The sequence below is a fragment of the Neodiprion pinetum genome, chromosome 2 (genome assembly GCF_021155775.2).
Source record: "Neodiprion pinetum isolate iyNeoPine1 chromosome 2, iyNeoPine1.2, whole genome shotgun sequence".
NCBI lineage: Eukaryota > Metazoa > Arthropoda > Insecta > Hymenoptera > Diprionidae > Neodiprion > Neodiprion pinetum.
Genome location: NC_060233.1, coordinates 13,915,574 through 13,931,956, shown reverse-complemented (window position 1 = coordinate 13,931,956; position 16,383 = coordinate 13,915,574). Strand labels below are relative to the sequence as shown.

The window sequence follows — 16,383 nt, the reverse complement described above, 5'->3', positions numbered from 1 at the left end:
AGTATCGTGAGTATTATTAAACCACTGCGTAAATGTAAAAAAATGTAGGAAACGTGTTGAAGTATTGCAACTTTTAACATACTGCATGTATAGGAGGAGCTTGCAGGAGATTAGCTTCGCCGACTGCGGCACGAGTTTCGAATTACATTTACTCGCAAACGAATGGCCTAAAATCCATGAAACTTGACGTACAACTTGCTCTTTCTTATAAATCTGATTAGCTAAAACCAGTTATTTATGGGAAGCCGATTTTCGGGGTGGCCGGATAAAAATTTGCCGAGGCCCCTAACACATAAGGATTATCGTAGTATCCAACTTGTTTGCAAGTGGCATGCAAGTAATATAAAACATGAAAAAAAGATAGACTGAACGTTGATTAGAGGTGCACGATCATGATGGTTAGCCTGCAGGTTTCAGTCACAGCTAGGTACAGAAAAAAACTGCACAAACACAATTTGCTTTATTGCAACCTTCGATATACGAGGTGCGAGGATCTAAAGAGCAGATTCGATATTTCTCAAATATTCAGGTATCTTACAGAAATATCGACCATCGCAAAGACACAGCCACGAAAATATCAGTATTGTATATTTTGCAAGCCTTATTCGACTGTATGTGAGAAAACAACCAGAGAGTAAAGAATTATCAACTGAAACAGAGAGGAGGTAATACGATTGATACATATAATTTAACACACGCGAAAATTTTTTCCTAACGACGTAAAATTTTAATTGAAGGATACTGTGATGTCAGAAAAATACTGCTATCCTCTGCCGACACTGATGAGCAAAGAAATCATGTTCCGAATGATGTACAACAATAGCGCGAACCACAGTATTACTGCACGTACCAGCGGATCAGAGTCAGAGTGATGCGGAATAATCGTGCCAGGTTTAAATTCTGCCTAACGCTTCGTCATGTCTTGCACGATCCACGTATACGAGCGTGTTTTTCAATTTTATTTATTATGACTTGGATTGCCACCAGCTGCACGCGTTTTGATCTACGCATTCCTAAGTGCAGACCAACCAGCCAGATTCTTCATTCGTTCAGGGTATGCAATACAAAATGTTCCGTGAAATCGCTATCGTCAACTTATTTACTTAGGTTTAATTACATGCGTTTAATAAATACCTACCTTCAATATTTACCTACCTACATGAATGTAATGTACAACGCATAGCATATCCTTTGAACACTAGTAAATATAAGTAAATATGTAGGAATTGCTTCCTACTCCGATGTTATGAAGTATTACTCTGAAAGTATGATGCAAATACGATGTGTACGTGTATAGGAGTTTACATACGATATATATATTGTATATATATATGTGTATAATATGTATATATATAATAGTGTATTTCACATTCAAATATGTACCTTTGAAACATTATAGTTATTAATATTTAGGAGATGTACACGTATATTCATGTAGAGGTGTTTTTGATATAGGTACATTTGACTCAATGCCTAGTAGCCGAAGTCACTGGATTCTACAATCAATCATCTGTATAATTTGTATACAATTATGTGTAAATTATGGAATATTCTGAATTTATAAATGTCTTTCGACAAAAATAATGTGCATAAAAATATTCGTGTAACTGTTATACTTGACAGAACGTTCAAAATATTCATGATTTTCAATTTTCAGAAGTACAAGATAACGCTGTATAAGCAATATATAATAGCAGAATATTTCTTTCTTCAAGAATGTACCGAGTATGGAACACCAGAAGCCGGCACATCTATGAGAGAGTGAAATATTTGTACCTACTATATGCGTGAAAACGAAGGCTTGAATTTTGTGGAATCTGTTGTATAATCCAAATACTTCTCTAGTGAATTTTTTTCTTAAAATTTAACATCTTAGACGCTATGATATGTATTTGATTTGTTCAACTTAATATAGTATAAGTATAATATTTACTTTCATATAATATCTCAATAGGCCTACACAAGAATAATGAAATAAATATACTATAACGTCAATTAACAATAATTTTTCATAATTTTTATGCTACACAACTGTAGCAGTATAATGTATAATAGTAGTATACGCTTCAATAAAATATATCAATATTATGCAAATATGGAGTTCAATATACGGAGTATTAATATAATGATGCATCGAAGACAAAAATATACTTTCAATTGAATATCTTTTAATAATATATAGTATATCATTTAAACTTCTAATGCTTTAGGCATTTTCGTGATATGTTTAACCTCACTTATAGACGACATAGGAAACATCGAGATTTTGACATCGTATTAAACTGTCAACGGTCGCTCGAGAATCACGCAGACTTTTTACACCCGGTAAATCAAATCATTCGAGTAGCTATTCGGTATTTTTTTCCATCTATACCTACCATCAAACTATTTTTTCAGTAAGAGAACGACACGCATCAATCATAATATCTGCGTGAGCACGAGCGTACAACATCTTTAGTCATAATGCCATATAAATTTATTCTAAACTTTGACAAGTATTATTTTTGCACGTAATAACGGACTACAAGAAGTCTGAGGTCACAATAATTCAAAATTAGCTTTGCATATCTCCCTACGCGGTTTGAATTTTTAACATCTGTAGAAGGGGCTCGGCAAATGATCTTTATACTCATTTGAAACGTGTAATGTTTCCAACCATTTCGGCAAGTGAACTAAATTAATACTCAAAATTCAACGTGAAAATTATTTGTATAAGCTTGCAATTTTATTTCGGCATGCCCTAATTCCACAACGTTAGCAAGCGTGTAATTTTTTAGAGTCTTTGAAAATTGTGCAAGATTTAGGTCTTTCAAGACTGTGCCTGATTTGAAGTTTGCATTCATGTTTGTTTAGATCTTGCTACTCAACGCAACACGTTTGCAGAGATCTATTTCTTTCCTTTCTCCACATGGTAAGACATGATTCCAATTTTAAAAGTCAGATATAGACTTGCTCTCTTTCGTTCTCTTTCTCTCTGTCAACAAAAAGAATAAAATTTGAAAATCAATATAATGAAATGGCCATGCCCATTTTGACGTCGCTATTGATATATAATTGTATACATAAGTCATATGTGTGTATTCATATGATATGTATATATATATCCATATACATCCATATCACTCAAACTTCCATTAATTGATTGTGCATATGTATTATGTATGTATACAATCGATTAATGGTTACATATTATATATATATAGATATGTATACTATCGGTATAGTTATATATACGTTTTACTTATTTCATTCCGATAGCGTGACAATATTGACGCGATGACGCAACGGTTAATGTTAATATTACTTATAATAAATATATTATATAAGCAGCCTAGCCAGTAAACGAGATCTTTGATTTCATATAATTACACGAGAACAAGACGTTTACAGTTACATCAGATAAATTTTCATGTCATTTTGTTTCGTAATTTGATTTTCGATTGAAATATTACACTTATGCGTGTGGGCTATATACTTAAACATTAAAATACGAATGACATTACAATTGCATCTTATATATGATTAAATATAGTAAGTAGTTAATTGGTAATAGGTTAAATACCTACTGATATGTATAATATTTTTCAGTCATTACAATTACGAAAGATATGTATGTATTTTTCACGAGTCGTCATTTCTCTCCGGGCATAAAACTCTTCTGGTTCGCCGCGAGTGTACAATCTGATCTTCAGAGCGGCGTTTGCCCAATCGTCATGGCCATATACGAAACGAAACAATCTGTAGTTGGTAAAACTGTACGTGGTCAATTCAGGGTAAAGAAATCGGAATTTAGAAATCCAAAGTAGCCAATTTACAAGCTCACGCGAGGGATTCAATTTTGCACTCTTATACTGGTAGGGAGAAACTTAAAACATAGGGACTGTTTTTTCTAGGTTAGTGTCTACGCGGTAGGGTAATCTTAAATTATAGATTTTGTATGTATATCTGATTTCGCCGGCTTTTGAAAACTCGGGGGATTTAAGCAGCCGGTGCCCTTTTGAAGATGCGATTCCCTTGACCAGTAATTCGTTTTTCTCCTGAAGTGTACTGGACAATGGACTTCACCTGGTCACTGGCCACTGGTCCGATGCAGACTAGGGGGTCCTTGAAGTATGAACAGACCTAGACGCAGAGGTTGTAATTAGTTAATTTGCTGCCGAGGTATATCGAGATGAGACCGTGAAATTTTGCAGACTGATTGTGAGTGACTGACTGCCGATGGATAAGAAAACCGAACTCTGTTGGTCAACGATAATGTACCGCGGTGATATTTTTGTCCTGAAGACAAGGGAGCCAACCTACATGAAACGAAGCATGAAATGTCAAACCCTCCCGCGTCGAGTGGTGAATTGTAATTACGCTGTTACGTGACTCATAACAGTCATCAGACACCAGTCAGTAATTAACGATAAAATAGTTTGCTAAGCCTTTTCAAATCGCTGCAACATCTATTTGACATCTACTTGATCGAAATAAATTCATAACACCTACATAACCTCCATAAGTCGCATTTTACAATTGAAACTTCTGCTAGGTGGTCAGCCTGCATGAAAGACCACCAATCGTAAGCTCGCGCATGCGCAGCTGGGCGCCTAGTTTGCTAAGTTTCACAGTTTCCTTTCGGTAAGGTGTGAAAATATTGGCCAAATCAGATGATAAATCAGATCTGATCATGAAACCTAATGTTCATTGGTTCTCCAACTCGCTTAATTCGAACATAACATTGTGATTCTAGAATTCTAAATGCCATAACATAAGAAGACGTACAGTTCGTATATTCGGTTTCGGCGCATCCCATGTCACGGAAAGTGACGTCATATCTGAAATCTATTCGAAACTAAAAATATTGGGTTTGTTTACAGTGTATCAAGAGTCAATATGCACTGCCCAATATTTTTATCTAGATGTTGATAACTCAAAATTACCCAAGAATCCTAGCAAAGGCTGCAACTAAACCGAATAGAGTATCTGTTCCATAATTCAAACAAATTTTGGAATTTCCTTGAAATTTATTGTATACAAATTTTTACCAACTATGAATTGAATGTAACAGCAAAGTCCCAGATTCAATTCAGCGAATCCAATGTAGCAGATTGAAATTCAAAGAGTGATGTATGAAAGTCCAACCAATGTTTATCTGATTTATTCATGAAATTTGTATCAGGCTATTTAGGAATTTGGACTTCTGATATTATTTCTGAACTTGAAAAACCTATGGATATCAAGTTCCATGATGATTGGAAGATTATCAATTAAGAGTAAGACCATATGCGTCATCACGGTTTCCCGTAGGTACCATACAAAGGTTAATCCGCGGAAGTGCAGAAAAACTTTTTTCTTACTCCGTTAACAGTAAACTGTAATTTGCATCGTAAAGCAGGGAATTTCGCTTTGATGAAGCAGACCTTCCGCGTAACTTCTTTCGGACTTCCTAACGCAGAAGGTATATACATGTATATATATATATATATACATAAGCCCGCTATGGGGATGGGCACGTGCACCGTTTCGCAATATCGCACAAATTGGATTAACGTCCCTCGAGGTAGCTTCATGCGTTTTTGTTCCCTCGGCTAAAGGTCAGGGATCGAGGAAGCGTATAAACCTGACGTAACTCGCTGCTACCCAGAAACTACCTCCTGTAAATCTCGACAAGGTAATGTTTAGAAGACATAAATACAAATTAAGTAAACAAGCTGCACTATCAGGTGACAAGAAATCGCACTCTAATTTTATAAGTACATAATTATTATCAACAGCGAGGGTTGCACTTATGAATTACGATTTTCATGCGTGTTTATCGTTGGATTTTATCGCGTTAAATTGAGACTGCCGCCCTACGCTGGACGCTGGTGAAATTATAATACCTATGAGAGTTCAAAAAATTCTCATTTCCCCGATTGCGTCTTGTGTGGTACATGAAATTCAGCGTTTTCGTGCTGTGGAATATCCGAAGATCCTGGCGAAAGAGCGTACTACGCTATCATCTGGAGCACATATTGCACACCTATATGTAAGTCCGCTGCGGTGTTGTGCGAGGAAAATGAGAATATTCAAATGTAAGTGAAATTTCTCCATCGTGTATATTAATAAAGCTATATTTATACCTATACTTTAACAAAACTTCACTATTTCGTGATTTACAGTGTGCGTATTTTTCCTTATCTCCAAATGACTTGAAATTTAAGAATCACAATTTGAACTCATCATTTCAGTGTTCACAATGGTGAATCTAATATCGCGGTCGAAAATCTGAAAATTGTTTGGATTTCAGGAGGGAGGGGTGGGGGTGAGAACGCTAAATATTACATGTCAAATCTCGAAATTCAAATATTTAAAATAGTGGATCCAAAAAGTCACCCAACTGTTTTTTCGAATTTTGACTTCAGATTTGTAATCAGTCACCTCATAAATACCTCAGAGTATTAAGTCCCAACCAAATCAATTAGCCTTCTATATTTTCACCGGCCACTCGGAATTCTCAAATTTTGAGTTTAGATTCCTAAATAACAACTAAAAAAACTCATGAATAACCAATTTTGAGTCAATTACTGATAAGGAAAAATGTATGTCCCGAATGGGTGAACAACCAGCGTTGCCTGAAGACTGTTAAAGATGGTTACCCTAATGGGATTTTGTATGTCTTATGGGATTGGGTGTTGAATGGCTCCCGCCGATCCTTATTCTTAAGCTTATCGCCTCACCCAGGCCCACTCACAGAGTACTGATCACGAAAATTTATCGAGGGTGGAATGATCTTTAAATTCTTCCATGAACGTACCGTACTAAATTGTGTCAGCCACAGACTTATAGAGATAGACTGCGCGGTCTGTGCACCGAATTGAAGCTGTAGTTAAAAAGAGAGCGCAGCAGCCGAAGCCGGATCTCTCACTTTAATCGGTAACTTGGTGAAGGACCGCCTGACGGCTATTCGCCATTTTTTCGATCGTGCAACAGAGAGATCTGGCTGCAACTGTTGCTTTCTCTTTCGAATTACGGCTTCAGCTCGGTTCACGGACCGCGCAGTCTATGCCTATAAGTCTGTGACGATAGATTCGTAAGTATATGTGCGCTTGAAAAATTTAATTTATACTTGAGTACATCCTCATTTTTCGACTATAACACTGCCACGGACTTACTATCCGCGAGTTTATAGTGCTTAATCATAAAATAATATGTTACACATAAATTCACTCAAAAAATTTACCTTTCTCGGGGCCTGTCTATGACGCCTTTGCAGCTGGCAACAGAGTCCACGACTAATGTCACATTCCCCGGACATGTTGCATTCTTCGCCTGAAATATAAAAGATTTCAATCGTATTACAGTACGTGAAGAAAAAGAAGAAACAAATAATTTCAGAGTAGTTCAACCACTGACTGTATTGCTTGTTTGAGGTAACCGGAGGTTGACAAGAACGAGTTTCACCAGCCACTTCGGCGCACATCAGCCCGGTTTCGCAATCGTTGTCTCTTCGGCATAACTCGCCCTGTTTCAGTCCATAGGCGAACAGGCAAGATCCGATAACTGAACAGTAAAACACTACGTTACTGGATTCTTGATATCAAAATCTTCTGGTTGTCGGTGTTAGTAGTCGATGAAAATTCTCTTTATTTGTTTCGAGTATCCCGATCGTCAAACATCATGAATAAAATAATAGATATGATTTTTGAAGTAGAACGCGGTGGTATGAAGGAGTCAAATTATGACGTGACTTTTTTCGAGGTAATTTCAAAATTGTAGAAACGTTCCAAATGTACGTTCCGGCCACAATTTCAAGCTTCGAGATTACAAGTGACCCAAAAAGATGATTTTCGACTGTCACCCTTACCTCCGTCCACGTCGACGCACACAGATCCTGGGCAACAGTGTTCATTGGCCGTACACCGTTTCCCGTAACAGGGTTCTTCCAGCTCGTCCTCGACCAAATCTCCGTATACGTCAACGCCTCCGAGTCTCTGTGTGACGTAGCAAGCGATTTGTACGTAGGTACAGTAAAGTTCATTAATGCCTTGGGCTTCCGGTTAACTTGTTTGCGGTCCGAAACAGGGTGTGAGTTCGATTCTATTAGAATTATGTGACAACCATTGGCGATGCAGCTGACGCTGACATGAGAAAATAGGATCCATTGTCACATAATTCATATAGAATCGAACTCGCATTTTATTTTGGACCGAAAACAAGGTAGCCGAAAAGGAAAGGCATTAATGAACATTACTGTATATTGTACATTACAGGCGGCATCGTATACATGCGAAATTACTTGCAGCGTTATAATCGACACGTTGAATAAGAGTTCATCTTAAATGTGAAGTTAACCACGTTATTGTGGCACAGTCAATTAACTTATGGTTTATAGTCAACTATACCGGTGAAGCTTTCCTTCCTGCGCATAATTACGCACAGTGTTAAGAATGCCTGTGTCGGAACGTCATTGTATTTCCATCGACTTTGAACCGAGTATGCTCAGTAAAAAAATACAACCCTGTAATTTACTCCGTGTGGAGGTGAAATAATAAATAAATAAATAAACAAGTAAATGGGCATATTAAATTGATGGTCCTAACACGAGGATTGTGGGTATTAACAAATGGGCGGAACTCATAATGTGGCTGGTTGGCCAAAGACCGATACCTTTTATCATTTTGGTCATGAGGTTGCCGTACAGCATGTATTCATCAAATTATCAAGTTCATAGGTTATGAGAATATTTTTGAGAATTTTTGAAAATAGGAAATATTGAGATTGTAAGAAAAGCTCAGATATCGATGATTTATTTGTAATCACTTCAGTATGGTTAAAAATCTGGCAGATTCGTTGGATTTCATACTATAATGGCTCGTTTTACTTAGACGATAATTTTTTTAAATTTGACAGAAATATTGTTGAAACATTTGATTTTACTACATTGTGCTGATATTGATTACGATTAGCAAATAGCAATATTGAAGTGAGTACTTGAAGAAAATCCGTTTCCGTGATTAGGTAGATAAATAGTCTTCTGAATGATCTGTGCCATAGTAGGGTAAAATCATATGAATCTACTTATAGATATTCAACGACTTTGGAATGATTTCAAATGAAGAAACGATATCCAAGCTGATTTTTTTATAACCCCAATATTTTCTATTGTTACATATTTTTAAAAAGATCTTTGTGGCTTACAAATATGATAATTAGATTAATAATCAATATCCGATTATCTCATAGTATACGATTAATGAAAAGCATTGATTTTTCGCCAACTAGCCCCCTTAATGTTACATTTTGTCATATGCGAGAATTTTTTATCCGTAAGGACAAGTAAGTTGAAGCCCAAGCATGTTCAATCCAAGAGATCAGAAATTAATGCCGCGTTTATCTGTCAGCATAAGACTTTTTTTTTTTTATTCCACGGCTTAATAGAAAAGTTCTAGGAATTTTCTTACTTTTGTATTTCAGTAACTTGAAGAAAAGTGAATGCCTCATGTTTTTTTCGTTTCAATTCATTAAAAAAAGTTGAAGCAGATATACAATAACATAAATAACAAATTAACAAAAGTACTAACAATAAGTAACCTGACTCATGCTGAAGTATATGATCAAAAACAGTGAAATTCAATTGCATATAACTTTTGCAATTACCCTTTAAGGGGAATGAAAAAATGCGACCTAATAATGATTTAAAAATACTCTACTTTATGCATACACGAAAAGCAGGGATTTTTTCCTCGTGAAACTTTCCTACGACAATTAAGTGTGCTTATTATAATGTATGTAAAACACACACTTCCATTCCTAAATGAATTTTCAAGCAGGCTTGTTTGTTAACTTTATTAACCTATGATGAATATTCATCACATGTAAACAGGATTCGCATATCAATGATTGCGAGCTTGTTGACACAGTATATGTATAGCGGTATTTCTAGTTTCCCAACTAAAAGCTTAATTGTATTAAAGGGTTGAGATGTGCTACATGAAAATTATTATAGCCTGCATGATCGAGTCGGTTCAATATTGAAACCAAAACACTTGGTTCGGCAGCCTGAGGCTCTTACAATTTCCAACCAATCTGGCAGCTTCGAAGTGAACGAAAATATTTTTCTTATAATATAAACAGCAAAAAAATTCAACACGATTCACTGGTGTCAGTGGCAGTTAAAAATCACACCTAACATACATAACATGCCGCAAGTCGAGGTATAACAAGCGTTTTGCGCATGTACGCAGTGCGCTTAAATTAAACACGCAATACCGTAATCAACGATAAACTCAGCATAACTATAATTACGTAGATCGATTACAATAAGTATTCAAGTCCCTAAAGGCTATTTTTGAAACACGCTTGCTCTTGCGTAATTTAATATATTGGAACCAGAACTTAAAAAGTCTCTTTCTACGAGCTCGACCATTCTCAATACACATCTAACTTTAACGCGAATGGTACGTGGACCAATATTCCGTAACCCATCACATTATGCAGGTGCACATCGTAATTCGATTGCACAAATAAAATCTGGTAACGGCGCATGCCGCGCATAAAAATTCAGAGGGCATAGTCGCCCAACTGAACTCTGACCGAAATACTAGAGGACATTTGCCGCTATTGATTCACCTGTCGCGAATCCCTAATCTCGCAATGGTATTGATGTCCCGAGGGTGTGCGAAAAGGTTAAATTGAACCCGTTTTACCTGCATAAAAGCGGGCTGACCGCCGCGGTGGCCTCCGTGACCCCCGTAGCCAAGATTAGCCAACATCTCCGGACTAAAACGATTAAAGAGACCGCCCCAGCCATGGACTTCTCCTAGTTGCATGACAGAGCAAGCCACAAGGACCAAAGCCACACCAGTATAGGACTTCATTATCGATATTGCTCGAAGTTTCCTTAGCACTGTGCACTGGAACCAATGCATAGCAGAAAATCAATACAGACAAGGTAGGTATTATGCTAATGCAGAATGTCGGCATGAATTGTACTTGCAGATATGCTAATGTGTGAAATGACGGTGAACATGTTCAATCTTTCCATTCGCTGGACAGAATCACAGCATTAGGCAGATTTCAGTCGTATGCAACAAGATTGATCGTCGTATTGGGAGATAAAATTAAATTAATCTATAATCGATCGAATTTCTTGATTCATTTAACGTGAAATAAACGTTCTTGATGCAAATTCAATCGTTCATGTATAATGTAATTTAATGCATACAGTGAACTTACTATTCATAACCTACACAACTCTCCGTGAATGACTGGAGTAGCTTGATACAGTAGTTAGAAAAGAAAAAAAAAAAACACCCGCTAGTTGTAAAATCTCGAAAGATTTACCGAAAGGACCTGCAGCAAGCCTGCTAACAATACGGATCCACCTAGCCAGGGTCTCAGGCCTGTAGCCGACTGGATGAATTGGCAAGCTCGGCGCAGGTATAGAGGTAAAATGCTTTATACACTAACTCAGACCTTGCGAAATCTTTCGGGAAACTGTACGTTGTCGTGAGAATGATATTGCCGGGCGTCAAATTAACATTTGCCTATCGATTACTTACAAGTTGCAATCTCGTACCAAACTGCCCTGACAATGAGACTACGTCAAGACGTAATTTATTGTAATATCGCTCCGCATGCAGGGGAAGTTGGTTAAAAAATGTGACAAAGACGGAAGTTATAATAATTAAAAGAGTGTATATCGAGCTATTTCTTTGAAATTATTCATGAGAAATTGAACACAGGGTGAATTAGTTTGAATGTTAGGAATTCTGGGTACCTATTACCGATCGACATTTGTTTCGGGGTCAATGATTGAAGAGCGTCGGGGAGGTCAACCAGTCGTGAACAACGAGGCAAATATCGGTCGGTAAAATATACTCTCAGTTACCGAAATGCAAGCTAATTTTGATAAGATGTACGCTAAATTGCATAGATGCAGGTGCATTTACCCTGCGTCAAATAGCCCATGGAACATTTTCATTCACATAGGCATATCGCATAGTTAATCGCAGTCAACGATGATTTCAGGATCTTACTGTCGAGTTTTGCGATTTTCGAAAACGGTGCGTTTGCATAAATCACATACGTTTTGGAAGATACAATTCGAACTCAGAGATTACGCGGGACTGCGTAAGTACTGTTATTGTTTGTAGGAGAAAACAGGGCGAAAAAAATGCCACGAGAAAGGATGAGATATTTGATTGTTCCACCAAGTTTTGGAAAAACGGAGGATCTCATAACAAGAGAGCATCGCAGCAACTTACATTATCGGATATACAGCGCCTCCCTGAGGGTCGTTCGTTCCTGGGACGCGGGGGTTTAGCTGGGAGCTGCTTGTTCGTGGGTGGACGAAACGGACTCGGAGGTGGAAGATGACTGAACGCCAACAGCCTTTTACCTTGAATCTATACCCAACCAGCAGTTCCGAGCGCGAGCAGAGTTTGCCGGGTTCTGAGCGCACGCGCTGAGGTTCCAGGCACCTGACGTTACCTCATCCGCGTTGGGGTTCGCGGTTCAATTTCCCCCAATTCCAACCCGCGTCATTCCTGGGCGCTTTTTGCAAAGCCCTCTTTCTGTCATCCCGGGCGATACACCGTCCCTTAGTCTGCTACATTTCCATTCGCACATAAAACAATTACCACAGGGCGTCTGACTGGGGTGTTTCAACATTTTCATTTGTCACGCATCACAATTGGGAAAATTTTCGTTTCTTCTTTACGAGTCTCCGAACGGCCTTTTCCTCCCATAATCGTTCTCTGTAAATTTCTTGCGGACACTCGGAATATGATAGCTTTGCTAAAGCTTGTGAATTGACATTTTCAGTGAGCGTCTTAGGTTCTCAGCATGTTTCGCGATCGTTCTACACTTTGCATAACGATATTCTTGTGTAGTCTGCTAATATTCCGGAAAAAAATCTAACACTCTTGATATTCCTATACTGTACAGAATCTTCTGGTCTTAAGATTATTAGACAAATTTGAATTATCGGGAGGAGATCGCTGGGATCTTATAGGAACTTGGAGATGGAGATGAAGATACGAAAGTATCAACTTTCGTAAGTCTCGAACTACTTGCTGTTCCATTTGTTCAGCTTGATTCTAATTATTATTCTCGTAACCCTGCACAGCTTGGATAAGTTCAAGGCTTCATTGCTTGGCTTGTTTTTAATAAATTGAGGTAGCTTGTTTCACCAGAAAAATATGAGATTGGGTCATCTGTATTGCATGTGGTATCATTTGAAAAAATAAAAAATTGAATCAGAACTTGTTTACACCAAAGTTAGAATGAGTTTGAAGCTTTATTGATCGCTGCCGTACTTTTAAAACCACGGCGGGGACTTCGGCGTATCAAAAGTTATAACGAGTTGCAAAGAAAAATGGAGAGCTAAATTTTATGTGAAATTTTTCTGATGCGTGAAACGGTAGGTAATCACGGTTGTTACATGAATCGCAAATTGTTATTAACGTCTTTGAACCTATGTTATTGTATAATTCTATGCAATAATATGTTCAGAAAGCGACGCGATTGTCATTTTCGGCGTTACATAAGAATATGAGGCTGAAAAAGTGGTTGAATCTTATTAATTTACATCTGGAATTACAACTCGATTATAGTTTGTTTTTATTAAAAGTATGTAGATCGAATCTTACATATTCAAAATTAGAATTATAAAGCACTGTTGTTGTCAACCATTTCGCTTGGTGATCACAATTCACTTCAAACTCGGAGAGTGTTCTTGAATATTTTACCTTCTTTGCCAGAATTCTATTTATTTTTATTCTTTTATTAACTGTAGTAAGGTTACCGGAAAGCAAATGTTAAAAAGTCTTTACATTTTCCCCACGTTCAATTATCCTTTGATTTCTTTTAGCAGATTCTGAACAGATACTTCCAGCATTCATTCTGCCCTATTATTTCAAGAATAGACACTGGCAAAATCTCTCAATCAGGCGCAGGAACTCGAGCTAATAAAGGAGCTTGAACACTATATTTACTTGGAGAATTTGCTAATTTGTGCAGAAGCTGAAGGGATCCGTGGTTAATGTGCGGGGTTTTTATACGATGAAATTAGCGGTAGAGCAAGGTTCACGATCAGGTCACTTGGGAGTTTTCCGACGATCCCAAACTTATTTGATACAGTATTATACCCGCCTCAATTTTGGTAAGTTGATGTTGACCTTTTAAATGGCAACCATCACTTACTTTGAGATCAACTATGAGACTACGATGAAAAACTCCCACTTCGAAGAACGTACATTATATCTAATTTAACATTTCAACCATGAAACACATAGCTTTAAGAAACTGAACCCTTCGCCGGAGTGAAAAATGAAGATCTACAGAAATGCTCGTTACAGTAGTTTCTCTTATTACCCTTAGAAGCTTTGAAATATTACACGGGATGAATGGAAGAAAAGGAAAGGAGGAAGAGATGAGGAAGAATGAACTGCCGAAGGTTGAGGGGCAGCTGCGTCTATCGAATTACTAGTCAACCAAGTATTTGCAGAAATAACGTGAATCAATTCGAAATCCTTCAGTCCTGCTTGGTCGCCGCTCATTTCACAGGGATTTTATAAACTCAGTCGTAATGATGACATTAAAAGCAGATTCCACACAACCGGGTGGTAGGAAGAATATATATATACCGTTATTCGTTGTTGCCATAATATACGGGGTCTCCCGACGATCTCTGTTCAAGCTGTGTCCTTCCATCCTGCTATCTTCCTCTTTCTCTACCGTATTGATCCACCTGAGCCGTGTGCTCGCCTGGTAGTCCTTGTTTCCCGCCGCGGCACTCTGTTGCTCGCACTACGTATTTTCGCCAGGTACGTAATACCTTCGCAAGCGAAGCACCCCCTTTCTATTTTTTACCGAGGGGATAACTGGATAGGTAATTATACCATGTTGACGTACATGGGACACACAATGCCAGTGCTCTGGGTGCTGTGTGGTTCGGATTGCCTCATTAATTTGATAATGCACGAGGCTGACTTCGTTAACGCGCCAGAGCTGTGATCCGAGTCCAAATTCGTATCCGCTATAACAGAGTTCATTAAGTATATACGCTAAGTTTGCAGTGCTATAATGGTATTGCACGGGCTTCGACTGAGGTCTATTTCTTGAAATACCGTAAACACAGAAATATGATATAACGAAGGTTCGAAAGTACAACTGAAATTAAGCCAGTTGAATTTAGTTGAAACAATGTATCCCTAACACGGAATAAAATTGAGCAAAAAAAAAAAATATATATCAGCTACAATACTACAATTATTGATGACTGAACACATACCGCTATCGAATCGTTTCTACAATGAAAAAATTGCAACGGATTACCGATTTTAATGAATAGGTCTCACTTTGTTCGTAAATGAAGTCTCTACAATTATACAAAAACAGATTTTAGATAACGGTGGAGTATTTGTTATTAAGAAATTCATTCACCATTAATCACTTGTAATGATTTCATTAATCATGTTTTTTAATCAGCTGAAGAGGCAAGCAGAAAATATGACTTTGCCGATTTGTAAAGATTCATTACGACCAAAATAATGCCTGGTTCAATAAAATTGTTCACATGTCCTGATTTTTTCGCTGTATAAATGATTTATTATTCGAATCTCTCCGTAGTCTTCAATAATTATGCTATTTAGGCTGAAATTGATGTTTCTTTTTTATTTTTTGTTCCGAGGGAATATCGTTCCGACTAAATCTACCTTGACGAACTTCAGTTGTACTTTCCAGTCTTTGGCCTTACATGAAATTTAGGTCTTCACTCGTTGACTGGACTGTACGTTTGGTAAATCCTTAACCTTAATGCGAAAGGAAGCGTCGACAGTCTTTTACAAAGTCCATTTTCACCTTTGTATTTATTGAGGTGTGAAATTTCTATAGTCATCTTGTCGAAATCAATTAATCGAATGTTGAAAACGTGTCACTTTTGCTACAATTGGAAAAGTATCTTCGGAAATATAAATGGAGTTTTCCTCGTCAAATGTTACGTTTCACAGCGTTCGAGACGTGGGTGCGGTTTGTTACATTTGACAGTTATGCCTTGTCGTTTTGCGTGTCTTTTACAATAATTTTATTGTCAACAGGTATTGAAATTATTACCATGAGTGAAATGAAATTGTATACTCAATGTAGAAATACGAGTTGATGAATGCTCCAATACTCATGAAAACAATGCAACGATAATGATTAATCGTTATTGAGATGATTGATAGATTATAATTATTAAACTTTCCTATAGTTGTTTGTGAAATGGCTCGAAGAGACTTACGATTTCACACTGGCTACGGAGGTTTAATCTGTAGTGAATTTTATCGACTTTTCGCCAAATCTGAAACTCGATTTGAATAAATCGGTACCGTTTATTCGCGTTATATTGTCAATGAAACCTGTGAACTGTGT

General features: G+C 37.3%; 1 protein-coding gene and 1 long non-coding RNA gene across 2 annotated transcripts; one reads left to right on the top strand and one right to left on the bottom strand.

The window, feature by feature from the left end:
* The first annotated feature begins 501 nt into the window (after nt 1-501).
* On the top strand, nt 502-1,565 carry LOC124211320 (uncharacterized). The gene is made up of 2 exons (XR_006881439.2): nt 502-665; nt 738-1,565. It is a non-coding gene; the product is annotated as an uncharacterized lncRNA (long non-coding RNA).
* On the bottom strand, nt 1,316-12,393 carry spab (space blanket). The gene is made up of 6 exons (XM_046610271.2): nt 12,234-12,393; nt 10,674-10,880; nt 7,832-7,958; nt 7,381-7,527; nt 7,208-7,296; nt 1,316-4,122 (listed from the first exon to the last, which is right to left on the bottom strand). The coding sequence occupies exons 2-6, from the start codon at nt 10,842-10,844 to the stop codon at nt 3,979-3,981; spliced, it is 678 nt and encodes a 225-aa protein (XP_046466227.1). The 5' UTR covers nt 10,845-10,880; nt 12,234-12,393; the 3' UTR covers nt 1,316-3,978.
* Nucleotides 12,394-16,383: the final 3,990 nt, after the last annotated feature.

What these genes read in the sequence shown, in the direction of transcription:
- spab (XM_046610271.2), bottom strand. Translation starts at nt 10,844, where the DNA reads ATGAAGTCCTATACTGGTGTGGCTTTGGTCCTTGTGGCTTGCTCTGTC. An exon ending in GTGCGTCGACGTGGACGGAG is followed by an intron (nt 7,528 to 7,831) that starts GTAAGGGTGACA and finishes TTTACTGTTCAG; the next exon opens with TTATCGGATCTTGCCTGTTC. An exon ending in ATAGACAGGCCCCGAGAAAG is followed by an intron (nt 4,123 to 7,207) that starts GTAAATTTTTTG and finishes CTCTGCGTCTAG; the next exon opens with GTCTGTTCATACTTCAAGGA.